The 23,710-nt window shown below is 38.9% G+C and overlaps 1 protein-coding gene across 4 annotated transcripts in view; it reads right to left on the minus strand.

The window, feature by feature from the left end:
- Positions 1-934: 934 nt before the first annotated feature.
- ppargc1a (peroxisome proliferator-activated receptor gamma, coactivator 1 alpha) overlaps positions 935-23,710 on the minus strand; it is a 40,577-nt gene continuing 17,801 nt past the window's right edge. Inside the window, exons 3-13 of one of the 4 annotated variants that reach the window (XM_053501918.1) lie at positions 17,600-17,791; positions 16,715-16,837; positions 15,219-15,573; positions 13,448-13,493; positions 13,181-13,254; positions 9,140-10,172; positions 8,068-8,160; positions 7,528-7,648; positions 5,191-5,312; positions 4,503-4,654; positions 935-2,399 (exon numbers count right to left, since the gene is read on the minus strand). In XM_053501918.1, coding sequence (XP_053357893.1) covers positions 2,296-2,399; positions 4,503-4,654; positions 5,191-5,312; positions 7,528-7,648; positions 8,068-8,160; positions 9,140-10,172; positions 13,181-13,254; positions 13,448-13,493; positions 15,219-15,573; positions 16,715-16,837; positions 17,600-17,791 — 2,415 coding nt within the window. In that variant the 3' untranslated portion in view covers positions 935-2,295. Of the gene's footprint in view, positions 2,400-4,502; positions 4,655-5,186; positions 5,313-7,527; positions 7,649-8,067; positions 8,161-9,139; positions 10,173-13,180; positions 13,255-13,447; positions 13,494-14,378; positions 15,574-16,714; positions 16,838-17,599; positions 17,795-23,710 lie in introns of those variants that run through there. The other 3 variants (XM_053501909.1, XM_053501900.1, XM_053501925.1) reach the window with 3 other exon arrangements.

Here is a 23,710-nt window from a genome sequence, read left to right on the forward strand (position 1 = left end):
TACTTCAGCAATTTACAAAGCTTTTTTTTTTTTTCAGATATCACAATGTTTAAAGCCACATATCAAATGAGACATGACACCATTACCCAAGCTCTGTACAGAAAGAACAGACTAGACAGGACAAGGAAGGTCTCTCGCTCTCTTTTTCTCTCTCTTAACATTTTATTTAATCTCTTGTGATAATGCCGCTTTTTTTGTACACTCATCTTTGCAGTCATATTTCACAAAAGGTGTAATGTGATCTGTTGATATTAATAGCACTATGTTGGGCTTGAAAAGAAACTAGATATTAATTGAACTAGAAAGGTAACCTTAAGTGTCACTGGGAAGGTAGTGTGATATGCAGACAGGCCCAGAGTTTTAATCATTTCTCTGAAGTTATTCGCCCGTTCTTAAGAAGACTGGTATAAAAAGCCTTTTCTCATTCAGTGAAACTTTGAAAGAGAAGCTGTAATCTCAAACACACATTCAGCCAGAAGCAGAAATGTAAGAGAGATGCCTGTCTGTCAGGTGTAATTTAATATTTATTTATTTAGCTATCATTTTATCTAGTCACATCTTTTAGTTTCCCCTGTACAATGCGTATGATTCTCAGGTGTATTGTGATAATGGAATGAGTTCCCGATTTTTGGGACAGAGTCTGGGTACCAGGTCAAGTCAAACTATACAACAGCTTTAGCTAAAAGACAACCGTGAAAAATAATTTATTGCTTTTTTTCTTTTTATATACATTTTGTCTATTATTACTATTCATCTCTTTATAATTATTACTGTGAATAATGTGAAGATTAATGTATATAGATTTTTTTTACATCAAAGTTTTTTTTTTTTTTTCTAAAAAAATTCTGGAAAGAAAACTGTAAACTTTATTTTGGCATTCACATAACCAAGTGTATGAGGAGCAATGAGACAGATTTATTGTGGTATGATGAAATACCTGCAAAATTAGTTTTATTGCTTTATGTGCTTTAGACAAAGAAAATGAATGAAAAAACAATGGTTGCAAACTGTGAAGAAGAAAAGCATGGACCGTTCGGTGATTATATCTTTGTTTAAAAGAATGAGATTTCTGTAGAACTTGTGCATCCTTAAAAATATATGAATGTTAAATAAGTCAAATAACAATATAAATAGCAAAATTTGCAAGGCGCATCATAGTTGATGTCAACCATAAATATTTTGATCAAAAATACTGAAATAAATACATTTCTCCCTCACGAACATAAGTACATGAATTTGTCTTTAAAGAAGAACAATCATATATTAGTTATAGTGAATTATTATTATTATTATTATTATTTGTTTGTTTTTTTAAAAAGCAATAATAAAAATTATTCTTGTGCACAAAGTAATTAAAAAGTTATTGTTTACTTCAGAGAGAAAAAAATCTTATGGTTGTACACAGTTATGGACATAAAAATATTCAAATGTATCATACATAGGTTGTGTAAGGAAAACACTGAGGAAGCTTAAAGATGAAACTATACATGATTCATGACATTTTAAAACAAAAGTCTTTAAAAATCTGTTCACATGCTCCCCTAAAGAGCACCCAATCTCCATAGACTTTTTTTTTATATAATTTATTATTATAATTTTTTTTTTTTTTACAATCATATCACTCCACATAACCGCAATGTTGGTTATGTGTCACTGTAATGACTACAGATTGACATTCTCGATTAGGAAAATCTCCATCTTATAAAGGCTGCGTTTTACAGTGCATAGCTGTAACAAATAAAGAACTTTGAATTGATATGTACACAAAATAAAAATATTCCATTTAATATCTGTAAATATCTGTTTATATCATTTCCCCCAAAAAATGTAGACAATATAACCTTGAAGAAGATACTAGTCCCATACTCACTTAACAACATTGTAACACCACATCCAAATACCAGGTTAAATAAAAAAGGCAGAAAAAGTAAAAATCAATCAAATAAAAACTGACTGAACAGGCTGCACATTTTCACCCCTCAAAGCGCTGAGATTGGAGCAGTGCATGAAGAAAACAATCCCATAGAGATCACTGTCTCATACAGCAGCACAGCACAGGCACATATCCGTGCACTCCTCTAAAGGTTTATTGGCTAATCCCCAAAGGTAAAGTCTTTGCAGCAGCTATGTTCATGTAAACTTTGCTTTTAGATATACATATATGTCCTATATATATATATATATTCCCTCTATATTCAGTGTAAAACTTGCAATAGTCTCATAGTCAGAGGAGCAAAACAGCAGTGAGGTATCACAAATCCCTCGCTTTGCAGCCAGCAGGTGTGGTGGAGCTCGTTACCTTCTCAGGCTACACTGGGCCTCGTGCAACAAGCTGTCGAAATCCATCGAGTCATATTTGCTTTTGGTTGAGGTCGGATCAAAGTCTTCAGAATGAGAGTCTGAAAGAAGCAGAAGATATTGACTGGATCAGACACTGAAGCTGAACAAGGAAACCAGCCGCACAACCTTGTGTCACATCTTCTAAACACGTTATTAAATCTTGTTAAGACTTGCCAGTTGTAGATTGAAATGCCACATGGTCAAAGCTCATGACTTTTACTTGGCTGTATTCCTCCCTGGTAATGCTGTAATCTCAAAAACCTTTCCTTATCTGCAGCTCACTTATTTAACCAGCATTTAAAAGTAAAAGCAAAAGTAAACTTATATAACAAAAAAATATAACATAAGGCTAAAATATCAAAGCCAGTTAGCGGGGGAAATGAATCGTGATTTGTAGCAGTGATGATAAATATAGCAGCCAGCTTCACAAATACACTCTCTAAACAGACAGCAGCATAGTTGAGGTGTATGAGAAATGGGAATGACCATGGCAGGCAGGGAACGCCAGGCGTGATCTAATGCTATGGCTAAACGGAGGATTGTGTCATGTCATGCACCTTGAAGGATGACAAATGCTCTAGTGCTCTATTTAGAATTAATGGACGGTTTCTTTAAAAAAAAAATAATAAAAAATGTGCTATTGCTTAAGTGTTATATTATCCATATAACCCCACCCATTTTCTTGTATATCTGAAGGTATGTGCTATTGTAAGTAAAAGCCTTGGTGACAAAATGGAGGTCTCATGTCTGTGTGCTCCAGCATAAATCGAGTCACCTAAACACAAAATAACAAATGCTGCCCAACTTGCTTCTGGAGGATGCATTACAACCACCATCTAAATACCTTTGGCCTTACTCTCAGCCCCTGAAATACACTTTAATGCTCCCATTATTCGGAGGTAAGTGCACTTGTTCTCTTCCATTGACCTGTGTGGCCATCATTGACATCGAGACAAATGCCTCCCAAATGCGTCCTCCGGCATTGAGCGTCTCTGAACTCGCATTTTGCACAAAATAAATGCGGAGTGGGAAATCGACTAACTGTTAAAGCTAACACTAGAGACGCCCAGCCCATCATGATTCTCCCCAACCCCCACCCCCCCAAAATTCTATCTACCTTTAACGGGAGCAAATGATCTTCCATTCGTCTTTAATGACCAGCATTCTGCATCGTCCTTAGGACTCCTCTTTTTATCAAATCCCTCTTTCCATCCCACAAAAAAACAACAACTTGGTATTTTGTCTCGGAGAGAAATATTACATTTCTAAGCATTATGATCAAATGAGAGCATTTCTGAAGAAGTCCCATTATGTGCTTTTTCTGAACAGATGGATGAGACGTCCAAGATGTTCAATTTCCAAAATAACTGAGTATGAGAGACATAGGGCCTTAACATTGTCTAGGTTTCTAAAAGCATTACACAGGAAAGAAAGAGGTAGGGATGCTTCGCAGAAAGTAGACAAGAAATGCTTTTACCACATAAAAGAGGGAAGAAAAGACCAGATAGAGGTAGAAAATTAGGAAAGAGAATGACCAAAATATTAAGAGATGGGAATAAAACTAATTAAGTCACACTCACTCACATTCTCTGTCTTTCTCCCCCTCCCCCACACTATATTTAACTTCGTGTAATTCAGATCTTGCCTCAGTTGATCATCTCTGAACAACAGAAGACAGACATCCACTTTGGAAGTGAGCTGATCAGAATTGTCCTTGCCTTCTTTAACTGTCCCCCTATTTTCCTTCTACCCCTTCTTTCTTCAACCACACAGGAAGTCAAATGATGAAATACGCCTGCTCGATGTACATCATCAAAATACCACAGGGAGCTTTAAACTCAGTGAATTGCCACTATGCTGATTTTCCCCTGTGCTGAGTACTTCATTGCTCTCTCTCTTGCTCCTATAGTATTAGTGACCATGTACCTTTTCAAGTCTACTACCCTAGAGAAAGGACACGTTCAGTCTTTGGTTTAAAACGAGAGTGCCTGCTGAACTCAATATATCCATTTCAGTGGATATGGTGAAAACATTCTCTGATCTTAAGACATCACTCAACCCTATTTGTGTACTGGTTTCTCTTTTGTACAGTGAAAGGCAGTCTTTTGTCAATTCTGTGTTCAGGTACTAATGGATGGCTGAAGCCAGGCAGGCATACTTACCCAAGTCTGTGTAATTGGATTTGCAGAACTGCTTTTGTCCACCGAAGCAGAGCTCGAACTGAGGCTCATTTGGCCTGCGCAAGGTGTGTCCATTCTCAAGGGCAGCGAAGGCATCACAAGTGTAGCGGTAGGTGATAAAGCCAAAATTGTCCCTGGATCGGTGACAGAAAATGAGCCATGAATTACACCAAAGACATCAGCAAGGAGCCACACGACACACTATATAAATGCAAAAATGTGATCAATACAATTGAGACATTGCTCATTTTTTTCTGCTTTCTTATGATGTCCAAGGAGTATTGTCCTATTTCTATTCGAGTCGGGCTATTTTTGTCTAATATAGTTCTGTTTTAAATTCAGCAATGGGATTTATGCTTGTCCTCTTATTCAACTGCCAGTGGGAGCAATATTTTTTAACACTAAAATAGACGTAATTGACTCCAGTGTGCACTAGAAATGTATGTCAAAAATACAACGTATTACAATACATTTATTTAAGGTACGCCGCCATGTTTCCTTATATTTTTTATTTTAATCATTAACATTTTATAGATTTTGTGTGGCTTATTAATTTGGAATTGTAATTAAAATGTGTTATAACAAGATATCACAGACCACCATGTCTATTCAACCTATTGCCTGGCCTTAATTTATTCACACACACACACACACTTGCTGAAACTCTTACCCATTATGTCTCAAGTTGATGACACACTCCTCGATCTCGCCGAAAACTTCAAAGCGCCGCTTGAGCTCGGAGTGTGTGCTGTCAGCCCGGAGACGTCCAACGTACAAAACCCGCCTCTCCTCCTGGTCATTAACGGAAAGACAGAGATGAGGATTAAAGAAGTATAGTGCCTCAGTCTTCTCTCTCATTCTGCCTCCATGACTGTGATTAGCATTAAACAACTGTGGGAAAGCTACGAACAATACAGAGAGAAAGACACCAGGTGATTCTACATTGCCTTTTCCTCAGTCTTTCATGTAATGTGTGTTGGAGTGTTGAACAGCCCACTCATGTACAATGTTTCAGCTCATGTCAACTAAGGATTGACCACAGATGCATCATTAGAAGGTTATAGCCTTTCAGTGTAAATATACAGTGCTGCTATGAATCTTTTGCAAAAATTATGATGGCTGGGTCACTATATTCAGATGCTGCTTTAGAACTTTAACAGGGAAAGAAATATCAAACTGGCTTCTTGTTAAAGCTAGTCTCCGTGCCAAAAAAACACAGGTGAATCTTCTGTGCCTTTATATGAGCCATAGTTCTGTTTTTGTCATGGCGTACAGTAACTAGGTTACAGTGAAATGGTACAAAATTAGCTGCAGGGCAATCCAGAATCATACTTTTCTTCTGTTTTATGGACCTTAAAAAGATTAATACCACAATGCAGATACACAAAAAAGTGGTGGCAAATGGTATTGAGGCAAAAGTGAAATTCACCATTTTAATGACATTATCAATTTCTTTAAAAAATAATATTCAAGATAATCAGAATAATTTGTTATTTTAGGCAGTGAAATTGCCAAACAAAAATTAATATCTTGTTTGAAGTCCTTTTTTCTTTAAAAACCTGCTAAATCCGACTGGGCATAGAGTCAAAAAGATGTCCGCAGTACTCTGGTGTCACTCGCTCATTCCGTGACGGCTCGATTGCTTCCTGAAGCTCATTTACAGAACTTTGATACAGACGTTCACAATTCACTTGGGAATTCTCTAGTTGTTGCCATTTTTGTGCAGAGGTGAACACCCCAGCATCAGAAAGTAAAAGTCCTGACTTTTATTTGTTCCATCCATAAATTAAACCAGCTGATTCTAATGTGCACATCTCTTTTGCCAGAATGGTGAGATCTACAATACTTATTGACATCACCAGGAAGAGTTATAATACATGGCATATGTTGTCTTAATACTTTTGGACACAACTGTACTGCATGTATAGACACAATTATGTTATAAAAACACAGAGGATCATTGGTGTAATACTGAATCTATATGTTCGCACTCAGTATAAGAACATATTCATTTTTATGTCATATTCACAGACCTGCGCATACAAATGAATTGCCTGACTATAAGGTAATAGTACTGCAAAGCCCTTCGATTAGACAAATTAACCAGATTTTTTTCCGGTTTCATTTCTATCCCCTCCTCCACACCAGCACATTAGTGTAGCAGACAAAAATGTTTGCTGAATTGCTGGTTTAGTTGCTGACAGCTGATAAATGCAGCAAGGTTTTAAAGATGACACCTTGAGGCTGATGATTCGTATAAATCTCTCACATCCCCTGGCCCCCCAAATCTTTCCTGACAGCTCGGTTCACGCTACCCATAATTGTCTTTCTGCCACTAAAGCAGGAGAAAAGGCAAATGGAGAGACCAAGCCACATGTGCAGCATTACTTGATGTGTGAATTTGTCAGTAAAGGGCAGAACTGAGCTGAGAACCCGTCTTATTTCACAAACTGGTCAGGCAGAGAAACCCGAAAGAATTGTGTTTAAGGGAAGACGGATAACATCCCAAAATTTAAATTTTGATAGTGTTGACTTCTTTTTTTAACACAATTATTCGCCCAAACCCACCCTCACCCCACTGCCTACTGTAGTCTATAACATTTAGCCTGTGGTGTGATTAATAGCATCTGACACGATTCAGAGGCAAAAGATTTATAACATAACAAAGATGTTATATGTAAGATAAAAAGGAAATGTTTTAGCCTGTATGATTCAGAACTCTAGCTTTGCATGAACTCCCTTACTGGGAGACAGCAGGGAGAAGAATGTGAGCTTGCAGCAGACTGTTGTCAATGCAGGGATGGAGAAACAACTAGAATTTCTTCAAGTATGCATAAATGCGAGAATATAGAAGTACAAAAACAAGCACCAAAAAAACACCAATGCTATTGTCACTATAACTAATACTACTCTAATAATAATAATACTAATGATACTAACTATTTATTGATATTTTAATATTAATATTAAAAAGTAATAATAATAATAATAAAGTTTGTGCATTTACTATTGCTCTCTTTCGTTGTTTCTCCCTCTGTTCAGCCCTCTCTACCTCACGTTTCTCATAGTCCCTCTGGTACTCCTCCCTCTTCAGCTGTTCATGCTGGTATTCTTCATAGCTGTCATACCTATATCAAAAAAGAAAAACACAAATTCTTTTTCACAAATGCAATTATGTGCGTATTTATTATAGCATTAGTTCCCGTGAGTGGTGTCAGGATATGGCCAGATAGAAAAGGACTGACTTCCATTTTTTTTTTTTTTTCCTGAGAGAAGACAAACAAATGCATTAATAAGATGTCTTCTCACATTGCAAAAGGTTACGGCTCTCATAGGAGAGACTCTTGAGGGAACATGTCAGGAATCGAGCAGCTGCTTCTGTCAGCACAACTTCACATGCCATTACTTTCTGCTTAGTTTGAGCTTTGTGTCAAAAAGTGGAACTTTTTGATCTGCAAATAGCTGACTTCTTAATGCAAAAAAGAGAATCAAAATCTTCGCAAGGTAGCAATGGCAAAAAATAAATAAATAAAATAAAGCTGTTTACCTGGGCCTCTGACCAAGGCCTGAGTGAGAGTCAGACCGAGGACTTCTAATAGTCCTGGATTTGAACGAGGTCTTATCAACAGTACGATGAGACCTGCAATCAAAGGAGCAAGAACCATCAGCCTTTTTTAAAATGTAAAAGTAATAGAAAAAAGTTCTCATGGATATTTTAAAGAAAATTACTTTTAAAATATATTGTGATGTACTGACGCTTGCATCCTGTCGCAGATTTTAACAGTTAAATTAACTGCTTTATCCCTTAATTAGATTTGCCGTTAGCCTAGATAAATATGTTTGAATGCAAAAGGTTGCATTTAATAGTAACATATCGCAGATCACAATCGTGATATGTGTCAAAATAATTGCAATATAATATTTTATTTTTATTTTATCAAATCAAGCAGGACCAGGTAAATAAAAACTCTTGATGAAGATGATCCAATCGGATTGCAAATATTGCTAATGTACAAATTAAAAAATGTAAAATGATTTTACATGATGTAAAAAAATAGTAAAAATGAATGTGACTGTTCACTCGGTAGTCCAAATTGTACCATCTTGGGAATGCTTGGAAGAATCGCCGTTTTGGAAATTTTTCTTGTTCTTGTCAAAAATAAGTCAAAACAAGATAGCCATAAAATTGCAACTCACATATTTGCATATGTCTCTCATAGAAGCGTTTTCTTTAAACAAAAAAACCCACCCATTTTTCAATTTAATGCACTGCAATATATTGTTAATTTCAAGAAAACAATTATTTGGAAGATATATATAATTTTTAAAGATATACAAGCAGTAATGAAAGGATTCATTAAGGATATTTAATAGAAGTTCTGAGTCACATAATAAATTGAAAAAATAAACCTAATTACATTTGTCTATTTTGTAATGAATCACATTAGCTTCCCTATGTACATGATCATGTCCCCAAAAAGGTCACTTCACTGAATAAAGTTGATTATAATGAGAGGCTTAAACTCTTCTCTTGAAATCCTAAGAAAGGTTCTTCCTAAGTTACTCATCTATGTACAACTACAATCAGAACACTAGTGACAGTCCTAGCTGGTACTTACCAAGAAGGGGAGCAGTTATCTGGGGACTGGGAACAGGAGTAAGGAGACCTGGAGAGGGATCTGTATCTGTGACGGGAGGAAGACCTGGAGCGGGATCTAGAGCGTGATCCTGACTTGTAGGAGAAGTGCCCTGGAGAGAGCAGAGTTGAAGGTGGCGAGACCGAACTCTGGGAAGGCAAGCTGCTGGATGGAGAACAGGATGGAGAGCCTTCAAAGAACATCCCCAGTGGAGTGCCTTCCCAAGAGCAAAGAAGGCGCTCACGGCCCACTTCTAGGTCCTCAAAGTCAGGCAGGCCTGTGTCCATGTAGGCCTCAAAAGGGTAATAGTTCTCATCCCCAGAGTCACTTTCATCTAGTGGCTGGAAACCACTCTGCTCAGTCTCACTAAAAAAGGCTTGTTGGGGGTTACCAAAGTGCTTATTAAGCTCTTCCCGTATCTCCTGGTCTCGCAGCAGTTTCCTGCCTGTAGAGATGCACTCTTTAGAAGTTTTGGCATCCAGTGCAGGACTGTGGTTCTGCCCCTGAGCTTCGCTGTCTGGACAAGCCTCCTGAACCATGGGGGAAAGACCCTGCAGCTGCCTTGCCAGAGAGGAAGATAAGGGACTGGTGGAAGACAAAGAGGATGTGAGATTAGAGAAAGCTGGCATGTTTGAGTCTTTAGGTTCTACATGCCGGCCCTCTACAGGCCCAGTGATCATGGCAGCCAATGTGCCGTTGTCTCGTTTTGTGCTTGAAGCCTGGCAATAATCATGATCACCAAACACGCGAGGCGTTGGCTGCTTGCCCCGGCACTCTTCTAAATTTCCCAGAGGCAGGGCTGAAGAGGCCTTGCTCAGTTGGGCATACAGCTCAGACTTCTCATGCCTCTTTCTGCTGGAGCTACTGAATGAAGGAGAGCTAGGGCTTCCATTGCTCAACTTGGCCTTCTTGCTCGTCAGGGCTGAAGAAGCTGAAGACAGCTTGGTTTTGAGTGATACTTTGAAAAGGTTCTCTTGACTGGCTTTGTGAGGAGGTGTGGTAGGTGGTGTCAGACCTGTGCAAAAGCAAAAGGATGGAGTATTTAAATTTACAACACAGGCAGTTGTTGCAATACAGTTCTACCGAAACAATTTTCACTGAAATATTTATCAATTAATTAAACTAAAAGAACAAGACAGACATATCACTTACTATAAACTGGTCATAATATACAATGGATTGCGTATATAAAATGTTTGTTTATGCAAAACAGATCAAACTGAAACTGTGTAAGTTTAACAGTCTGTCCAGCACAGAGAATCATCTTAAAAGTATCTACATTTTCAAGAAACATGTATGTTAATTGCTCTCTCTGGTATATATATATATATATATATTTATATATATATATATATATATATATATATATATATATATATATATATATATAAACCTTATGGAGATGGGGCTCTTTTGGCTGCTCAGGAATGTATTATTATTCTCCTTTGCTCTGCCACTTCATTCCCCCATGGCAGTCCCAACAGATTTATGTGGCACCAGATGGCCGTTATATTAGAAATCCTGAGATGTACCATTTTATGACATTGTTAATGCACTTGCACAAACAACTGAACCTTCTCTATGTCTTTCCTTCCCTGAAATGATCTAGATGTGTGTTTAGTAGTTGACATTACCTGTGATTTTTTTTCATGAGAATGAATTTGTAATTATCTATAGATATCTGGATTTGTAATTATCTAGGTATGATCATTATGTAGTCAATGCAATGATTTGAGCTTGCGTTCAATTTGAAAAGAACTTTTTATGTTCGAGTGAAACACATCAAAGCAAAAGAATGTATGAAAAACTGAAAAAATTATGAACAAATACAAAATGTTGTGACCAACGTTAATCTGTAAATATAGATATTAGAACACGTGTGGCATCAGGTTTTTTTTTTAAAGTTTGAATTACCATCATGAGATCGATTCTTGCTAGCCACTGGTCCTATAAAAACTTGCTATGAAACCAATTGCACATATATAGCTTTGTGAAACAAGTGCCACAAAATAATTCATCCAAGTAAAAAAAAACAAACTACATAACTACAGTTTAACAATTCATTAAATCAAGAAGCAGTCAAAGGAAAAAAAGGAAAAAAGGAAAAAACTGCTTAACATCTGAGACCCATTCTGTGAAACTGGAAGTTATGCAGTTTCGATGCTGTGTGAAAACCATATTATAGTATAGCAGTGTAGATACTCAGCAAAACTATAAGGGATACTGCAGTGTAGCAGTGAAGCCTATATTGTAACCTGTTGTTTCACTTCCAAATTGATATTTCTTCTTTCCCTGATTTTGCACTGTTTGGGAGCCATGATGGACTTCACAGTAATACTTTAACAGCCACAACATTCTACAAGAGACACACTAGTGACATGAAATATACGTTTTGTGCACAGGAATCTGTTGGGTTCACCTTAACCTAGTCTGTAGTCAGGATTTCTGAACTCTGTTAAGACACCACGGATGTTGGTATGATCACAGATTGTGCAATTAGACAGTTAATGACATAAATGCTATAGGTTGTTATTCTCTTGTTGTGAGATTTAATTATCAAAATTGTTTTGAGGTCATGTTTCTATGGATCATTTTAACGAAGTCTTGCTGAACTTTGAAAACAACCTTGTTCTGGGTAGGTGACATCGCAACAATATGACGATGTCATACAACAGTAGTGTTCCTGCTGGGTGATGAATGTAACATAAAAAATTATACAACTATTTTTCCCTTCATATTTTTCTACGGAGGTATAGCATCTTTGGATGAATTATTACCTATAGCTCACATAGCTGATCCTTATGGTAATCTAAAAAAGCCATGCAAGGAGGAACATGCTGACTGTTCTGGGTGCCATAGATACTATAATTAAGGCACCAGCAGCCCACAGTAAATCTATTAGAGAGGAGGGGATTAGGGATCAGTATTAAAACACCTACACTCTATATACTCTGCAGGTGTTTGGCTAAAACCCTGGCAGACGCTGTCACTTCTACAGAACTTCAAAAAGTCAACTTGCTGGTTTTCTTCTGGCTGATGAAAATTTTGTTTGACTAAAATCTCTCTGCAAGACATGCTTATAACTTATTAAATATTATCCAGCTGATGTAGCAATAATTCTCCATGTTTCTCTGCATTATCTCAGCATAGAGAGCTCAAGGTAGGCCTCAGGAATGTGCAACAGGACAGAACTAATCTTTAAGTGTAAAGAAAAGGATTGAAGGTCTTGCCTTGATGACTGCTTTAATCTGATATCGACTCAAAAATCTGGGTTGTGCAAGACGAAAATGAGTATGAGAATGTATGCGGTATATCCCTATTTAGTACTAAATGGAGCCAGAGTTTGCCCCTGGCTATCAGAAACACCCACGTGCAGTAAACTATGACAACTTAACAGCTCCCGATGACTTCTAAACCTAATTCAACAGACCAAAGTGTAACCTTTAAATTTAGCGGTATTATGTTAAGATGAGACTCAGATTTCTAAACAAGGTCACATGGAAAGAAGCTGAGACAACTACAAAAAAACCTTCTGAAAATTCTTGAGGTTATCTCTGTCTGTCACCTACCAAATATAAAAGTGTTACCTTGAATCTCATTGGGTAGGTCAAAACTGTGCAGAGCTACCATTATTCAGTGGTACATGGTAAATGAATATCAAATGGCCCATTCATTCTGACACACTGGGAGAAGAAAAGGGCAGCCATTTTGTTTTTATTGACCAGCAATGATTAATCTCGGCATGGGGGCTACTGGAATAATTACCCTGGAATGATTTACACTGAGATGAAAAAAAAAGAGAGAAGAGGAGAAGAAGTCTTGTGTTTTAGCCCTAACTGACATTCACTTCATTTGGATTTAATTACCTTTTGCCTATAATGGATATAAATTCATTTACCAGACTGCAACAATATACATAATGTCAGAAAATCAAATTTGCAAAGACAAAGGTAATGCCTTATTATAAGTAAGAGGGACTGTCTTAATTGCTGTATATTGCTGTCAGATATTATGAGAACCTACCTGGGGTTCCAGAGATCTCCACACTCAATGTGCGTTCAGTGGTCTTGTTCTCAAATGGAGATCCCTTGTGGTCACTGTAAAACATAAAAGGGATTGGATATAATGCCCGTGAAAGATGGACTTTTAAATGATTGTGTGGTCTTATAAATGGAAATGAAATCTAAAAAAAATGCCTCATTGACGTTTTAGATCGCTTTTTTGTTTGTTTGTTGTTTTAGTTCAGATTTTTGTCTGCTCTATAAAAATGGTGGAAAAACTCTCACTTACTTTGGAGACTCTGGGGTCAAAGGAAGTGGCAAGGTGGTTGGTTTGGCTGTAGAACACAAAGGAGCATGGGTAATTAATTAACTAGATCACACTGCGCCTTAAAGATATCAGGTCCAAACCTACAAATAAATTTTAGATTTTGATCATTAACAGTGATGATGTGGCTTTCCCAACCCAATACAAAGCGGCTAAAGTTTTTATCCAGCCGTCGATGTAAAAGGAAGTTAATGTTTTATAGCTTGACCCCGTCGTTTGTTCGTTTTTGGTAATCTTTTACTTTTTTTTTGCTTTGACTGTTCATTTTTTTTTGAGGCAAGATGAAATAATGGCATGTGTCCAGACATCCAACCCATGTGTAAGTTCCCCCACAACACAGAAAGACAGAAAGCAAAATAAATAAATAAATTTTAAAAAGTTGAGTTAAAAAGAAATAAATAAACAGCACACATACATTACAAATGGCGATGGTGGAAACCCAACTGAGGAGTAAAATATTTGGCATGCATTTTAAACAAAAGCAGGAGAAGAAAGAAGAGTCGAGGAAGCATGTGCAGTTGCCTGAGGCTGCGACTGTCTTCGACTGCAGCTAGGGGAATGTCTCTCAATTAGATACAGTAACTATGACAAGGCAGCCAAGTTTGCCCAAGACTGCATAGAAATTTGCGCGTACTGTTCTTGTTCAAATGCTAAATCACGGTCAATTTGAATTTTGTTTGTGAGAAAAAAAAAAAGTTTCTAGCTCACTTACTTTCTCTGTAACCCATTTACAGTGATGCCCTTTGGAATGAATTATGCAACTGGCTGCATATTTTGTATTTCAGGGTAAAACTAGGTTGTTAGCATCAGGGTTAGTCTCTAGTCAAACTGGGAAGCAGTTAGAGGAGGAGAGGCAGAAGAGAGACAAGAGGGCAGGGATGCAGCAATGGATTACCTAACGGTGGTGGAACCTGGTCATCGGGATGCCTGCGGTCTGCCTGTCTGTGTGGGTTCTGCTCTTGTATGAAGGAAGGGGTGTGCTCTGGAACTAAAGAGTCTTGGAAAAGTGGACTTGGCAAGCCCCGTGGGAATGACAAGGGGCTGCCTAAGACATCATCATGAACATTCACCCCATTTTGCCCCATTTTAATTTTAGACCCTTCTATTTCATGCTCAAATTTTGTTAACAAACTTTCTAGGTCCAAGGCAACCAGGGTTGAAAGATCAAGATCTGATAAGTTAGATAGACTAGGTTCCTGGAGATCCGGAAATGGGCTTATGATCTGATGTTCCTGACTATCTTTAACTACATGCCCATCCAACCCTTTGTCTCTAGGAGGTGTTTTGGGTGGATCTTGTTTGTCTCTCTTGGACACACTGGGCATTTGCAGGTGGGCCCGATAACGGGCTGGCCTGGGTCTGGAGGTCAGCAGCTGGCTGAGCATGAAATGCTCATGCTCTTGCCTCCTCTTTCTAATAGTTATTGGGATGTGCCTGTCCGCACGGCTGGCCCCAGCCCAGCCGCCCGCCTCAAGACAACGGCCACAGCTGCCTGCACGACCCGTCTCTCTAGGCGGGAGAGAGTAAGAGTGCATGTACCTAATGAAGCGGGCGGCAGCCTGGCTGCCTGTGTCAGCACCAAGAGGTGGCCTCCCCTCTTCACTGGAGCAGGCGTGGCTACAGCCACTTCCACAGGACGGCACAACAGGGGTGGACTGCTCCCCATGTGTACACCGCTGCCACTGCCCTGCCCCCTCACCAGCCACACTATACGCCCCAGCTGCCTGGCTCTCACCTCTCTGGACCTGCACTGCCAGCTGCTGCTGCTGCTGCTGTTGCTGCTGCTGCGTTGACAGGGAGGCAGAGGAGGGCTTCTTCTTTGAGGCGGTAGAGGAGGAACAGGAGGACAAGGAGGAGAAGGAGGAAGTGGATGAAGAAGATGGAGAGGAAGACGACGAAAAGGAGGAGGTACCAGGCCCACCCCTGTCCTTGTCACAGCCTGACCAGGTGCTCTTGGCTTCACTGGCTCTTGTCTGGAAGGCATCATCGCTGGCAGTGAGGTACTTGAGCAGTTCAGTGCATGGGCGTCTCACCAGCCGGTTTGGCTGGGGGCAGACCCCTCTTTGCTTGCTGTTCCAGGGGTTGTCCGTCTAAAGTATATGAGATAGGTAGAGGTACACACAGTATGAGGGTGGAAAAAGGGGGAGAAAAAAGGAGAGGAAAAAAAAGGAAGTCAGTGCAGTTATAATGTTGTCCCTGCACGCGGCAATGCGAGCATATATTGGCCATCATCTTAATTACAAGGTCTTGGAATAGCTCCTGTGAGCACTGCATGCTGGTGGTAGGAGGAAAACTCAGGAAAAATCTCAGTGTCCTCTGAGAGTCTGCCATGTGCAGGACTCCAGAAACAGTGGAGCCATTAAAAAGAAATTAACTCCCACAAACAGAGCTGTGTGAATGTATGTGGGAGGGTAGTGTGTAATGTATGCACACGACTGAGATAAAACAACTGTATAGCATACTGTATGTACACCAATCAGCCTTAACATTACAACACAAAATAGTAAAACCAATATTGTGTGGGTTCCCTTTGTGCCACTGGGGTGATCTGGCCCCTCGATGGATGATCTCACAAGTCCTCCGGGGGAGCGCTGTGATGTCTAGCACAGGGATGTTGGCAGCAGATCCTTTGGGTGCTGTGTTTTTTTTTTTTTTGGGTGGGGGTGGGACGGGGGGCTTCCATGGTTCACATTGTTTTTTTTTTTCCATTGGATTTGGATCTGGGGGGTTTGGAGTCTGCTGGGCCCTTATATCATCAACTTTTTTTGACAATTTGTGCTGCATTGGCTTCTGTGTGGGAAAGGACCAGATGGGCCCGTCTTTAGTCAGTGTGGGCATAGGTGACCCTTGGGTGCCCCGATCCTGTCACCAGGTTACTGGTATGTAATTGATAATCAATGTCAATGTGTTAATGTTTTGTGGCGTTAATCTTAGGGCTGATCAGCATATATTTACATAGTAATATAATGCACATACATATAGATGATAAATAAAAAATTCTGAATAATCTTGATAAAATAGCACTGATTTTGAAAGAATGTTTCCCTATATTAAAAATATTTTTTGGAAAAGAAAATTAAGCTTAAAACTCCCAGAGTTTCTTCAAAATGTATTACCCAAATCAGTCTATTTAAATGTAAAGGAAATATGGACCTATTATAAAGAGATGGCAAGAGAAATATGGAAATGGTAACACTTGTATGATTGTAGAAAAGTGTGGCACGTGGATACCTTGGTAACAGCAGGTGTTGGTCGTATCCTGTGGTTGCTGGCTGCATGGCTCTGTGCCTTACTGCCTGGATATTGATTATAGCTGAGCTGAGAGTTGGGTGGAGCCAAAAGGAGTTTTTTCAGCTGCAAAAAAAGCAAAAAAACTGTTAAAAGGCACAGTTAAATAGGCATTAACAAAAAAAAAAACCTCAATAATAGAAATTATCCAAATAACTTTAAATAAAATTATGTGATGGAAATCACTTATGACACAAAACAAACTGTATTTACATTTGTTGATCTAATATATTTGGAGACCATTAGATATAATTATTTTCTTATTGGTTATATGACATCATAATACACTGATCCCAGGAATACTTTTAATATTAAAAATAAGTGCATTTCTAAGGATGTTTTACAAGCATTGGACTATCGACCCCATGTTACTAGAAGACTCCCTGTAACGCAAAATCTCTACACTGCATCAACTATTTCGTGATGTTTAATACGTAAAAATATATATATTTTTGCCCCTTTACATAATGTTTATTATGGTCTGTTGGCACATAATGCCCGGCTTTCTGGAATAATGTACAATGAGATTAACAACAGAAACACAGATCCACTTTAATTTGGTCTTTCATTTGTGCTGCATGGCTTAGCTCTGAACACAGCCATGGTGTTTGCCTGCCAGAGGGGCTGCCTGCAGAGCTTGTACCCGTTTTTGGTCACAGGCCTGCAGCATCTCCTTATCTGGTGTATGTGAGGGCCAGGCAGGAGAGAGCGAGAGAAACATGTACTATGCCAAACGAAAGGAAGAAAGAATGAGAAGGATGGACACGGCTTGTGGTGGGAGGGGATTATGAAGCAGGCAGAATCCGAAAGAAAGAGGAGAAGGCTTACCAAGGAGGGCTCCTCTGGCTCTGGGGTGCGTGGCGAGCCATCAGGGGTGGAGGGACAGCTCTGATCGCTGGCGTTGGTCACGTCCCCATCTGCCAGGGCTTCAAACGAAGGCAATCCGTCCTCGTCCACAGGGATACTGTCCAGGGTTTCTGTGAGCACTGCCAGCAAGTTGGCCTCATTTTCTTCATCTATCTTCTTAGAAAGTGGCAAAGGAAAGGGGCGAGAAAAGGAACAGAGGGGGAAAAAATAGAACTGTTTAGTTTGGAAAAGTCGATTTCTGCCTCGCTTTGTGCTCTCTTTGTGAGGGGCGCTATTCTGCTGTTGATAGGAGAATATGTACGATTTTTTTTCCTTTTCTTTTTTTTCTGTAGTGTTATATGGAAAAGTGTGCACCGAAATTTCTTTCAACTACAAATTGCCTTATCCACATGAGTCTGTGCTGTCAGTCATACATTAAGCATGCAGCTTACTGGACCAAAATAATATCTCCCAAAAGAAACCTATTAACTGGGCTGACACACAGCAGCTACCGAGGGAAAGAGAAGGGAGTGGGAGGAGGGGAGGGGGACAATGGAAGGAAACTTGAAGTTGCTTTAGTCTTTAACTCTGTCTCCACCGAAGGGAGCTGAACAATCCATAGAATTTGAGATAATCCACTAATGCTAAATGAATGTGATATTTTTAAGCAACGCTAGCGAAGTGACAATATAGACGACATTCCCCCCCAAAAAAACTTGGAAGTGAAAATGCACCAAATATGGCAAATCCGTGCTGCTGAGGCAATTTCCTCGGGTGGTGGTCATGGTAACATAGGAGGGGTAGTAACTGAGTGATAGCACCAGGGGAGAAGGAGGAGGAGTTGTGACAGGCACTGAAAGTTCCACTGCCAAAACCCATGAGACTTAACAACCATGGAAGATAAACACCCCAACTGCCACAGGTCATGCTGCATGCATCCCAAACAAGAACAAATCTTTTTATGTACACCGCAGGATTAACATCACTTGCTGATAGTGCATATCCCATGTGCACCCATCACCCTATTTGATTCCTATTTTTTTATTCATAGCTGTATAGCTCACGACACCAGCATGACACCATTCTCATGGGAACAGCTTCTAAGAAAACAAAACAGAGGCCGTTTTACTTATCTCTCCGTATTTAGAAGACCCCAGGAGGTGATAGCAGTAGAATTTGATAAACCAATGACAGGCATGTCCTCAATACAAAGTGCAGCTTAACTCAGAAGATAGCATAGTCCTGGCCTTATTCAATATAGAAAATGATGACAGAGATAACCAGACACACAATGGACACGCTAAGGTCTTGAGCTAAATGTGCTTTGAGCAGGATTGTTTCTTGTGGATTAGAACAGTGCGTGATGGCTTTTCTATTAACACTTCAGCTTTCTTAATAGCATCTCTCATCTATTCAATATAAAATCCATAACTGAAATGAGTTCCTAGCATGTCAATTTCAAGTTTAGGTTTGGTTCAAAGTTTTTTTAAACTGTTATCTAGTCAAGCTAAAAAAGAAATGAGGTTCTTATGTTAGGACAAGGAACTTGATCTGGGTCATACTTTGACCAATTCTCCTTAAGATATCACAAATCCAGGCACCTCAAGGGGCAGGAATAACATTTAGTGTGTTAAGTGTCTGGTTTAACAGACAGAAAGAAAGAAAAGAGTAGTCGTAATTTAAAGAAATAGTTCAGGTTTTTTTGTCATATACAAAAAATTAAGGAGCATTATGAGTACACATCATAATAGGTCTTGGTCGTTATAAGGTTTTCTGCTTTGCACACCGCCCGTGAAGTCCGTCACCTGGAGCACGAGTACCACGGCCAAATTCCACAATGTTCATTCTGTGCAAAAGTGCAGCTGAGACTCGTAAGAGCTTGTGCACTCCCACTGAGCTAAATTGAGTTAGTATTTCACGTCATGTGTATTTATTACACAAGTAACTCCTGTCCTTCACCAGAACTTGGTTAAATCGAAACCGGAAAATATGCATCATAAATATAATGAAAAATGTAGTAGATTTAAAGGTGTAGAGCCACTGGTGGGAATAAAGTCGGAGCAGCTGTGTAATTAACAAACCAAAAACGCAAAATAGTTTATCACTATTATATGACGACAGAAAAACTGTCCTTTTTTCATTCACTGCTCATCACTGGCACTGGTCGCAGCGTTCATTCAGAACGAGTTGTAAATTACAGGCAAAATGAAACAGAGGTTTAATGTCAGGGGAAGATTCTTGAATAAAGAAGTGCTCACAGTAACTGTATATACTTCAATCGATCACCCAATGAGGATACTGTTAGGGCAGATAGGAGGAAAAAAAACGAAAAACAACATTGCTTTTCTATCTGGTTTAATAACCTTCGCTGAATTAAAAAGATCTTAGCAATTCTGGGCTAACTCTAGGATCACAATATATTAACCTGCTTCTATAGTAAAGGGTGCGACTCATGGCAGTTTTACTCCAAATGCTTCAATTAGCCATAAAAGATGCTGGCAAGCGGCAGGCACTTTCACTCTATCTCCACTTCCTCCTTGCGCCTTTGCCTCAGAGGCGAGGCAGCGCTTATGAGACGTTCATTATCAGGTGAGCCCTTTTGTTATCAGACAGGCTGTCTTTGAAATCGTCCTTGCTTTAACTCTTTTATTGAGTTCCACCCAAGCCATTGTGTGTGCCAAGATACAATTCATGCCACTGATAATAGGCAATGTTTCTTTTTTTTTTTTTCTTTCACTCTCCTAAATAAGCTCCTGCACCCTGAGACAAACAAGAGAAAATTTAAGCGTGCTGTTAGGGCAAGCCGTGCTTTCAACTGCGGTATGCCACATACGTGGTACAGTCAAAAGGGAATAGAATTAAGGTGAATTACTCAAGAGTTTTACGACTAAACCTTTGCTGTGGCTTTATAAAAGAGTAGTGGTTTTCACAAGAGATATGTCTTATCTGAAACATTCTTTATTGCCCTTTTTGTCTCTTGCACACACACACAAATATCGAAAGCAAGGATGAGGTTAACTACATTAACATGTCAGCTAATCACAAGCAGATATACTTGTGTGTATGTGTGTGAAGGGGGCGGAGTGGACAGTGTTTCAGTTTTTCAGACCCCCTGAACCTACATAGTACATAATATCTGGTAAACAAATAATTTCATTCGGCTTTATTAGCCTGGCCCCTGATTTCAAAGCAGATAAATCAAAGTCACTGAGAGCAATATGTGAATTTCTCACAAAACAATGCTTGGTCACTTAAGCACCCGAGCAGTTTGCGTGGGAGACTAAGACAGATTAGAAAAGAAGAAAATCTGATAGAAAAAGCATCTTAGGCTAGATAAGTCCCAAAAAAAAAATGTAATTCGTAGGCACTGTACAAAACAGAGACTAACTGAAAGTGGAACGCTATCGAGATCTAGAATGAAGAGTAAATCCTGGACATTTTATATCGTGTCACATTCTAATATGTCTGGCAGATAATGTCAAAGCACATACAACAAAACGACACAACGTTCATCTGTCAACTGCAAAAATAGGATTCGGCCAGTGGAATCACTAGCACTATTTCAGACCTCATTTCCCCTGCAAATGATCCTGCAAGCCGGCAACTGATGCATGCAAGCTCCAGAGGCAATGATCACGACAGGCTATCTCATGGATTAACTTTTCATAACGCTCACAGCATTAAAAGCCCAACCCCTTTACCTCTTTCACTGGACACGAACTCTAATGTGATTCTCTTTTAGCCTGTGGGGGGGGGGGGTAAAAAAAAACCACTAACGAAATCAGCACGGTGCAGATTTCTCATTGTAATAAACTTAAAAGCGAAGAAAGGCCCAGCAGTGAGCTGTGGAGTAATTCTCACCAGTCAAATATATTGACAAGCAGCCCGATTGCTTATTGGACCACTCCATTAGTGTCAATAGCGCTTTTAAGAAGCATGTTTAAAAGACGCGCACAGCCGGAGGTGTCGATTTACCTGCTCCTCCTGCTCAGTGTCAATATGACTGGCACGTCTGAACAATATGATACTATTAACACTGATAGAGAGTGAAAAACTTTAATCATTTTACACATGCAGCCTGTGTGTGTCTGGGTTATTGTGTGTATGTATGTATGTGTGTGTGTGTGTGTGTGTGTGTGTGTGTGGAAGACAGGCAGCCCTCAAGCCCTGAGGGCAGCCACAGTCTTCTTCCACCCACGTTCTCTGACGACAACTAGTGATCTCCTGTGACAAGAAGAGTCGAGAGATTTAGTCACACACACACACATACTTACTCACTAGCCTACTGTCCTCAGTAACAAACACAGAAAAAAATAGAGAGGGACAGGATAGAAATGAAGAAATGGGAAAAAAATTAAATAAAACCTATGTAGCATCTTATTCCTCTGTGCACCTTTAATGTTCTAATAAAGTGCAACGTTTGAAAGTTCAGATATATTGCTTTTGTGATTTTTGTTGTCCGACACAGAATCCCTGAGACTTTAGTTGGAATAACACAAATTAATTGATGCGGTGAAAATCCCACCAGTTTTGGCACGTGCAGTCAGGGCGGTGCTACTACACATCTGCAACTGAAAGCCCACAATGTTGAAACAAAATGTTGATTGTGTTGCGGTCTGTCTATATGGATTTGGTCTGAGATATTCATGTTATTTCTTCTTAAAAGTCAAAAATTTTACATTTGCAAATAGGCAAAAAAGAAATATCCCATCAGAAAACATTTTGCTTGTTGTAGTGATGTTAATCAGGCGATGTTTAAACCTTGGTACCTGATTAGTTTTAAAAGTGTTGAAATGATGACCACTGTTAGCTACATGACATCGGGCTGACGTTAAACGAATGATGCTGATATAATATTGCCAATATGAGTTTAATAACATTAATGAAATGCTCCTACTGCAGGTGGTAAGTTTTAAGGTCTAGATTCAGGAACTAATAACCAGGCAGGCATTGTGAGAGCGCAGCGTGTTAGTCACTGAGCCACCAGGAACCAGCCACCAGCTACAAGAGTGCCATAAAATAATTTCTCTTTAAAAAGTCAGTATAATAATAATAATAATAATAATAATATATTATTATTATTGTTGTTGTTGTTAATAATAATAATAATAATAACAATAATGATAACAACAACAACAACAATAATAATAATAATAATAATAATAATAATAATAATAATAATAACAGGAAGAAGAAGATGAATAAACTACTGCAATTTACAAAAACAGCCTGAAGGAAAAGAGAAGGAAAAAAACAAAACAAAACAAAAGCCTAACGTCCATGATCTGTTCTGTTGGGTTTCCTGCTGAGATTATAAAGTAGCATGTTTAGCCCATATGTCATTTAAGAAAGCACCATATTAAATAACAAACCACTTTCTTGAGCTAACATACAGAGTTTACACAAAAAGATGCACCAATAAACTTAATGAATGAACTAATGCAACCGTAAGGGAATAGAAATGCGTGCAACCAACATGGAAATCATTATATTTGAAGATATCTTTATTTTACTTCTTCATGTGCATTTTGCACCACACATACCGGTAAAAGGTATCTAGCATTAAACGGAAATTGCTTTAATTCAAACTTGAGGTGCATATACAACAGTAAGTACATTTCTTTCAAACAAACATCCATTTGTGGCTAGTTCAGGTGAAAGAGAGTTACATTTGTACTGAACACAATCATTTTGACATATACCAACTTAGTTTAGCTGAGTGGGACTCTCTCTCTCTCTCTCTCTCTCTCTCTCTATTCGAATCTCAGTTGAACTTTTTCGTGTTGTGGAATTCAGTCCTAATTACCTACATTGTACTTTCACATTCCAGGAGACAAACTTCACACTCTGTGTGTAGAGCAGAAAAATGCAGAAAATGACAAAGACCTGCTGTAATGTACTTTGTATGTACATTAAACAACAGGGTAAGTATACATGTTTGGCATATTGGAATTTTTTAACTGTATATTTGTTTGTTTGTCAACAATACTTGAATAAATAACAAATATCCCTTTATTTATTTATTTATTTTAAGAAACATCTACCATCTTTACATGCTCAGTGAACTACGCTACTATGTTGTTGGAATTCCAC

The sequence above is a fragment of the Clarias gariepinus genome, chromosome 1, assembly GCF_024256425.1.
Source record: "Clarias gariepinus isolate MV-2021 ecotype Netherlands chromosome 1, CGAR_prim_01v2, whole genome shotgun sequence".
Lineage (NCBI taxonomy): Eukaryota > Metazoa > Chordata > Actinopteri > Siluriformes > Clariidae > Clarias > Clarias gariepinus.